Source organism: Salarias fasciatus, chromosome 14, assembly GCF_902148845.1.
Source record: "Salarias fasciatus chromosome 14, fSalaFa1.1, whole genome shotgun sequence".
NCBI classification, from domain to species: domain Eukaryota; kingdom Metazoa; phylum Chordata; class Actinopteri; order Blenniiformes; family Blenniidae; genus Salarias; species Salarias fasciatus.
In genome coordinates this window covers 2,655,079-2,663,414 of record NC_043758.1, presented here as the reverse complement: position 1 = coordinate 2,663,414, position 8,336 = coordinate 2,655,079, and the positions used below count along the sequence as shown (strand labels likewise).

The window sequence follows — 8,336 nt, the reverse complement described above, 5'->3', positions numbered from 1 at the left end:
AGACCCACCCCAGCTCCACAATCCAAATGTGGAGTGGGCGGGGCTGGTTTACCAGGCCAGAAAACACTCTCAGTCAGGACGTTTCATATTCTGAGGGCCCATAGGCCACGCCCCTCACCCATAGGCCACGCCCCTCACCACAGGTACACATCTCCTCACGTTTATATGATAGAGTGAGAGGGCGAGACGATGGAGTAGAGAATGAAATGATGACAGCGGAGGAGGACGGGGTAGAGAAATGGAGGATATGTTCATTTTGACTGAAGCTTGTAACCTGGTGGACGAAGACGGGTTCAGGGCCCAAACGGCAGACGCCACCTGGGCGACCCAGGACCAGTGCGACACGTGAGTGACATTTCTAGTTCAGAGGGAGCAGCCTCCTCTCCCCCTCCTGCTCTCACTGAGGTCGCTCTTCCTCTTCTCTTGCTGGCCTCCACTCCTGCAGCCTGCTGCTCTTTCTCCACCATCAAACTGAAGGTGTTCCTCCATTGTTGATGGGGAAGACAGATTCTCTCTCTCTGTCTCTGTCTCTGTCTCTGTCTCTGTCTCTCTCTCTCTCTCTCTCTCTCTCAAGGTGATTTGGATAAGAAGCGTCCTGATGAAGATGAGCAGCTCATAAAGATCCAGAAGATCTTCATCCTCATTTTCACTCCTTCACCTTCGACAGCGACATCACCCTCCTCTTCCTCGCAAGGCTGGCACTCCGAGGCCCGACGGCGACACCGGTGTGTCTGCCCGACACACACCTGAGCTCCTACCTGCTGAGGGTAACTGTGTGTGTGTGTTCAGGACCAGAACTATGGCGTGGTGACAGGTTGGGGCTCCACCCACTACCTTCGGCGCTCCTCACGCTTCCTGAGACGAGTGTCGGTCCCAGTGGTCTCTCACAGCGACTGGACCTCCAGCACTGAGCAGGTGAGTCCAGCAGGGGGCGCCACAGTCCAGCTTCTGTCCTCTCAGACCACCGGAGGGCCTCTAATCTAGACCAACAGGTGGATCTAATGTAGACTAATGGTGTGTTCACACCGGACGCGTTGCACGGTCGTTGCTTTTACGTTCAAAGTCTAGGGTGGACGAGCTTCAACGGACCTAACGCGCGTCAGTCGCTTTTTGAGCGTCGCTCTTCGAGCTTTTTGAGCATTGGCGACGCACGTCACACGCGTCACGCGTTGCAGGCGTCAACGCCTGAAGTTGGGAAAATTGAACTTGGAAGCGTCAACGCAGAGCGTCATCCAATCACAGACGAGCACTCTGGGGAAGACGTCCCTCTTTGTGATGCACTTAAGCTCCTCCCACTCCCGCCAATGAGCTGCCGCGCGTCGCGAGCGTTGCAAGCGTCGTGTGTAGATTTGAACACGTGTCAGTGACGCCTGTGAAGCTTGCAATGCGTCCGGTGTGAACGCACCATAACAAGGCCTCTAATGTAGACCAAGTGGATCCAGTGTAGACCACCAGGTGGCTCTGTAGATGTAGATCACCAGGGTCTCTAATGTAGACCGCTAGATAGATCTAATGCAGACCACCAGAGGTTCAAATGTAGACCACCAAGTGGATCTAATGCAGACTTCACATGGATCTAATGTAGATCACCAGGGCCTCTACTGCAGACCATCAAGGTCGACCCTCATCAGATCAACCTTCTCAAGCAGCTCAATAGCAGTGACGAGTGGAGAGAGGTCAGAGGTCACAGGACAGGTCTGGATCCAGGAGTTTGGTTCTATAGCTGAATCAAGGGGAGCCTGGAGGCCTTTCTCCAGAGCTGGGTCCTGGTGGTTGTTGTGATTCTGATGGTCCTGCTTGGCCTGTGGGCCTGGTGGTCTTACTGGTCCTTTTTCAGGCAGGCTTACATATTTGTGTTACTCGAGGTCTTGGTATGATCCTGGAAGGTCAACCGTAAATCTGACAGGAAATATAAGATAAGCACTTCCTGTTTGTGTCCTGATGACCTCTGACCTCTGTGGTTCCGGTCCTGATCTTGCAGGTGATCACAGACAACATGTTCTGTGCCGGGTTCCTGGACGGCACCAAAGATTCCTGCAGCGGCGACAGCGGCGGTCCCTTCGTGGTGAACTACTGCGAGACCTGGTTCCTGACCGGGGTCGTCAGCTGGGGCGAGAAGTGTGCCGCCAAGGGAAAGTACGGAGTCTACACCAGACTGGGCAACTTCCTGACCTGGATCAGAGACACCATGACCCATGAAGAGCAGCTGGAGGCCCAGGACCCGATGAACAACCAGCACCTGTCAGGGACTGAGAGGCCGGTCCTGACAGTGACCCAGGATCCAGTGAACAACCAGGACCTGTCAGGGACTGAGAGGCCGGCCTTGATGGTGACCCAGGACCCAGTCAACAACCAGGACCTGTCAGGGACTGACAGTCCGGTCCAGACGGTGACCCAGGACCCAATCAACAACCAGGACCTGATGGGGACAGAGACGCCAGTCCTGATGGTGACCCAGGATCTGATGAAGAACCGGGACGTGACGGGTACCAGAAGACTGGATCTGGTTGGGACTGAGAGCTGATGAAGGTCAAGGGCTCAGACTGTGGAACTGTGAATGAATGAATGAATGAATGAATGAATGAATGAACCACTGAATGGTTTCATAGTCAGAGGGAATTTAGTTGAACGGCTTAATAGAATTTAATATAGTTTAATTTGATTCACTGTTCCTGTGCTTTTTTTTTTTTTTTTCAAAATAAAAGTCCTGCTATTTCCCTCACACATGCACACGATGCCATGTTTCTGCTGATGGTCTCTACTCTCATCCCCTCTGGGAGCTGGTACTTTTATGGGGAGTGTTTCCACAGTAAAGACAGAACCTCCTGGATGCTGAGCAGAACTGCTGTTAGGTCGTCACCACTAAACTGTATCCAGAGCAGAGACCGGCAGACACAGAAACAGTGGGGGACAGGCAGACTCAACTACAAACCTTGGTCGGTCTCTCTGTGTCTTTCTGTCTGTCTTCTTGTCTCTTCAGGGTCCTCTGGCTGATTTCTCGAAGCGCAGTCGAAGTGCAAAGTTTCGTCTCGTTCCAAAGTTCACGAAAGACAAAAACAACAAGAACAAAGAGACGTCTGCAACTCTGTCCATACCAGGTAACTGTCCCTTTATCCCTCTGTCTGTCTCACTCTCTCTCTGTCTCTGACTGTTTCTGTCTCTGTCTCTCTCAGTCCATCAGTGGGGAACAGAGGAAGTTGGACTCTGGTTGGACAGACTTTGTCTCACTGAGTATAAAGAAATCTTTGTTGGACACGACATCCGAGGAGCTGAACTGATTCACCTGGAGAGGAGAGACCTGAAGGTACCGGTGGGGGTGGCGGTGGGGGGGCTGGAGGTATTTGATTGATGGTGGATGGAGGGACGGTGGTTCCTGGTTTGGAGGGTCTACTCATTGTGGTCTCATTCCAGTCTGGTTGTGGTTTTGTTGTGGTCTCTGCACAGGACCTGGGAGTGACCAAAGTGGGCCACATGAAGCAGATCCTGCTGGGAATTCGAGAGCTGAACAGGAACAGCAGCGCCAGCGAGGCCTGAGGGCCACAAGGTCGATCCATCTGCTGAGGGTCTGTGGAGTCCACTTCAAGGAGGATCCACATCTGGAGCTGGATCCATTACAGATCCAGATGTAAACAATGGATCAGTTTGCTAGTTCTAGAAACTGATTTGGATCATTGTCAGTTTGCTCAGTCTGGGTCTGGATCCAGATGTGGAACCACATCACTAGTTTGGAAATTTTTGTTTCGGTTCTGGACCTAGTTTTGGTCCAACAACCAGGACCTGATGGGGACTGAGAGGCCGGTCCTGATGGTAGCTTAGGATCTGATGAAGAACCAGGACCTGATGGGTACCAGAGGACTGGATCTGGATGGGACTGAGAGCTGATGAAGGTCAAGGGCTCAGACTGTGGAACTGTGAATGAATGAATGAATGAATGAATGAATGAACCACTAAATGGTTTCATAGTCAGGGGGAATTTAGTTAAACGGCTTAATAGGATTTAATATATTTTAATTTGATTCACTGTTCCTCCTTGCAGCTACAAGGGGGCGCCATGAGACCATATGGTGAAGCCGACAGTCAGGTCCCTTTGAGCCGCAGCATTTAGCATTTTCTCTTTCCTGTCGTTCTCCTTCACAGACTGCATTCTGGGAGCTCGCCCACATCGCTCAGAGCAAAATCCCCCCCAACGAATGAACAAACGAGGTTGTAAAAAAGTCGTGGGTGACCTGCTTCCTGTGGTCTTTTCAAAATAAAAGTCCTGCTATTTCCCTCACACATGCAGGCGATGCCACGTTTCTGCTGATGGCCTCTACTCTAGTCCCCTCTGGGAGCTGGTACAGCGTTTCCACAGGGACGCCCAGCGAGAGCTGATGGGCCAACCGTTGGGCCAACAGGAACTGAACGTACTGTATTCCTTTCACAACTTTGTTTCAGAGAATTCCAGGTTTCCTTAAAGGTGAAGAACCGGTCAAAACACGCCTAAATAAACGGGCCTTAATTTGTATGAAGGAGGAAGAACTCCCAATCAGTATTCATATATTCAGTTATTCTATTTTAGTTAGGCGAATGTTAATTTAGTGCGTTTCAGACACTCCTTGGAGTTTTGGTTCAGCCGGCCTGTCCTGATTGGACCAGGTGAGTCTTGGTTTGGGCTGATCTCAGGAGGACGGGGGTCGTCCAGCCCGCTGCAGGCTGGAGTGTACGCTCTGCACATTTTTGATCAATCTTTTGGAGCTTTCATATTAAAATACATGAGCTGGATTTTTGGAAGCCAGTCAGTGATGTTCCAGGTTTGAAGAATCAGACCTGTTTGTTGAAGTTTTGCCTTTTTCAGGAACCTGAAGCGGCATATTGACCTGAAGCGCCCGGCGAGCCTTTCAAGGTAAGAGCGGGTGATTAAAACATCTAAAGACACGGCGATGGCGAGCCGGAACAGATCCTCTACCGCCCAGATCCCAGTGGTAGAGGCTCCGGTGTCTTCGCCTCCCAGATGGAGCTGGACGTCCTGGCTTAGCAGCATATCGAGACGAAAGATAGAAAAACACCTTGGAACTGTGAACTCAGTTCTAAATTTTAAAGTTTGAACTGAACCGTTTCATTTTAAAACTGAACTGAGTTTTAAACTATTGAATAGATAAAAATGATACGGCAGGAAGTGGGGGGGGGGGGGGGGACGCGATCGGCTGATAGGAAGCTTGAGGTGAGGGAGACAAGGAGCGGGGACGGACACAGACAGGAAGGGGGGGGGTACTCTGACATGGCATGAGTGTGTGTGTGTGTGGTTGGCTGTCCCCGTTTGTCCTGTAATAGGGACACCTGTCCAGGTGTCCCTGTCCTCCAGTCCTCACCTGTACAGGATGTATGGGGTCCTAGTCCATCGTCAGCTGGGATTGGCACCAACGCCTCGTGAGCCTGATCAGGATTAAACAGTGTAGAAATGGATGGATGAACCAGGGGATCAGGATTAGGATTAGGTTTAGCACAGACCAGGGGATTAGGACTAGGTTGAGCAGAGGCCTTGGGATTAGGATTAGGATTAGCGGAGAGCCTGGGATTAGGATTAGGGTCGGGATTAGCACACACCAGCTAGTTTTCTTTCAGTACGGTCGTTGGATGGAAGTCTGTCTGGAGACTGTTTCTGGAGTGAAAAGACGTTCAGATTCTCGGTGACTCTTTATTTGATGAGCAGCTTTGACTTTGACAGGAAGTGACACGTGGCGTGAGAAACAACAGAGGACCAGGACCTGGGTCCAGACCAGTGCAAGGATCAAGCCCAGGCCTTGGTCAAGACCAGCACAAGGATCAGGACCAGGTATAGAACCAGGATGAGGACCATATCCATAAAAAGTACCAGGTTCACAACAGGATCAAGACCACTATCAGGACCCGGCTGGGGACCAGGAGCAGGACTGCAGTCTGAGTTGGGACGGTCTGGGACAGCTTTATGAGGAGACACCAGTCCAGTGAGTTCTGCAGCGCCCCCTTCAGTCCGGGTGAGGGCTCTGCAGTGCCCCCTTCAGTCCGGGTGGTATACTCATCGGGGAGAGGGGTTGATGGAGAGTCACACGACAGTGAAAACAACCACATTCACCTTAAAAACTGTACAACATGTGGTGGGGAGCAGAGTAATCTGATTACCCGCAATGGCTCATAGAGATTTTTTTCCTACCGGGATTAACATCTTTTATTGTCCTAACAACGTCTACAAACAGGAAGTCACAGTTCTGCTTTCTCACATGCTTCAGCTGATCTGCTCCAACTGTCTGAACCAGGTCCACAGAACCAGAAACTGCTACTGGTCTACAGAGTTCCACACCTGAGCCCAGAAAAACCAGATCCAAACCAGAACCACTTACAAATGGTCTCCAGCGCAGAGTCAGGTGTGATCCAGGTCTGGACCAGTATGAGGTCTGGACATACATCACATCTGAAGCAGGATCAGGTCTTTGACCAGAACTAATAATGAACTGGGATCTGCTGTGCAACTATGAACTAGGACCAGTTGTAGACCAGAATCAGCTGTGGACCAGGACCAGTTGCGGACCAGGACCAGTTAAGGACCGGGACGAGGTGTGAGGGGTTTGGCAGTGTCACCAGACATGCAGGATCAGGTCAGGTCTGGGTAAATGGCGTCCATTTTCATTCCATTTGGCAGTGAACTCAGTTGGCAGTGTTCAGGGTCACGGTTCCCGGGATTACTGGAACACTTTGACCCGGAAGATGACTCGACCCAAAGACTTGTCCCGGTCGTCATTATTTCGTAGGTCTGATCCCTCAAGTTTACACTCCACCGTCTGCTCCACGTTGTAGTCTTCTTTTGTCAGAAGCAGCTTGACGGCAACCAGTGGCTGCACGTAGTCCGGCTGGAGAGACAGACCAGGACAGGGTCAGACCAGGACAGGGATAGACCACAACAGGGTCAGCCCAGGACAGGGACAGATGAGGACAGGAATAGACCACAACAGGGTCAGCCCAGGACAAGGACAGATGAGGACAGGAATAGACCACAACAGGGTCAGACCAGGACAGGGCCAGACAAGGCCAGGGTCAGACCAGGATAGGGACAGACCACAACAAGGTCAGACAAGGCCAGGGTCAGATCCAGACAGGGACAGACCACAACAGGGTCAGGCCAGGATAGGGTCAGACACGGATTGGGACAGACAAAGACAGGGTCAGACCAGAGCAGGCCTACACCAGGATAGGTCAGACCAAGATCATTCAAGGACAAGGTCAGATCAGGACAGTGTCAGACCAAGATAGAGTCAGTCCAGGGCAGGGTTCCACCAGGACAGGGTGAGACAAGGACAGGTCAAAACAAGATAGGGACAGACAAGACCAGGGTCAGACCAAGATAGTGACAAACAAGGACAGTGTCCGAGGTAGATGGGGATGGACAAAGACAGGGACAGACAAAGACGGGGTCAGACCAAGACAGGGTTAGGTCAGAGCAGGGTTACACCAGGACAGGGTGAGACGGAGACAAGTCAAACCAGGATAGAAACACACAAAGACAAGGTCAGACCAGAAAAGGGACAGACCAGGACAGGGCTATACCAGAGTCCGGATTAAATCAGGGCCAGGACAACAAAACGGGCAGGACTCACAAGGGGGAGGACCAAAAACTGGGTCAGGACTACACTCGGGTTGGAACAAAAACCGGGTCAGGAACCAGAGTGTTGTCGTTTGGACTCACGTGAGCTTTCTTTCCGTAGTACGGGAAAAACATCTTGTCAATTCGACCATCAGATGGGAAGTACAACATCTCGAGGGGCGCGTTTCCCTGCCAGAGACACCGAGGGTTACATAAGCATCGAGACAATGCGCGACAACAGCATCACAACACCGTCACAACAGCATCACAACACCGTCACAACAGCATCACAACACCGTCACAACAGCGTCACAACAGCATCACAACAGCGTCACAACACCATCACAGCATCGTCACAATGACTCGATATCACAGTAACATAACGTCAGTGACCACATCACATCACAAAGATCACAAAATAAAATGACAACGTCACAACAACATCACATCACACTGTCACAACAACAACAAAATACCCACATTAAAACGCCATATCTCATCAGGTCACATCACAAGCACCTCATAACACTGTGGCCTGATTAAAATGACCCCATTAGAATGTAACAACAACCATACAACAGTGACGCAAAGACATCACCACAGTGCCACAATAATGCTGCTTCACTGCCATAAACTCACACCTAAACATCACACTGACCAAACATGACAATGTCTCAACAGTACCACAACAGCGCCACAAAAAAGTTACAACATCACCAACACTGGCACACCATCATATTGA

At 51.0% G+C, this 8,336-nt stretch overlaps 2 protein-coding genes across 2 annotated transcripts in view; one reads left to right on the top strand and one right to left on the bottom strand.

Annotated features, from left to right (window-relative positions):
* Window positions 1–238: 238 nt before the first annotated feature.
* Window positions 239–3,534, top strand: LOC115400665 (SH3 and multiple ankyrin repeat domains protein 2-like). Its single transcript, XM_030108676.1, has 6 exons — window positions 239–345; window positions 668–767; window positions 1,982–2,479; window positions 2,981–3,098; window positions 3,174–3,304; window positions 3,445–3,534. The coding sequence occupies exons 1-6, from the start codon at window positions 239–241 to the stop codon at window positions 3,532–3,534; spliced, it is 1,044 nt and encodes a 347-aa protein (XP_029964536.1).
* A 2,165-nt stretch (window positions 3,535–5,699) lies between these two features.
* Window positions 5,700–8,336, bottom strand: part of LOC115400429 (sodium/potassium-transporting ATPase subunit beta-3-like) — a 6,203-nt gene continuing 3,566 nt past the window's right edge. Inside the window, exons 6-7 of the mRNA XM_030108294.1 lie at window positions 7,697–7,783; window positions 5,700–6,863 (exon numbers count right to left, since the gene is read on the bottom strand). Coding sequence (XP_029964154.1) covers window positions 6,696–6,863; window positions 7,697–7,783 — 255 coding nt within the window. The 3' untranslated portion in view covers window positions 5,700–6,695. The remainder of the gene's footprint in view (window positions 6,864–7,696; window positions 7,784–8,336) is intronic.

What these genes read in the sequence shown, in the direction of transcription:
- LOC115400665 (XM_030108676.1), top strand. Translation starts at nt 239, where the DNA reads ATGGAGGATATGTTCATTTTGACTGAAGCTTGTAACCTGGTGGACGAA. An exon ending in TGAGCTCCTACCTGCTGAGG is followed by an intron (nt 768 to 1,981) that starts GTAACTGTGTGT and finishes CTGATCTTGCAG; the next exon opens with GTGATCACAGACAACATGTT. An exon ending in TGCAACTCTGTCCATACCAG is followed by an intron (nt 3,099 to 3,173) that starts GTAACTGTCCCT and finishes TGTCTCTCTCAG; the next exon opens with TCCATCAGTGGGGAACAGAG.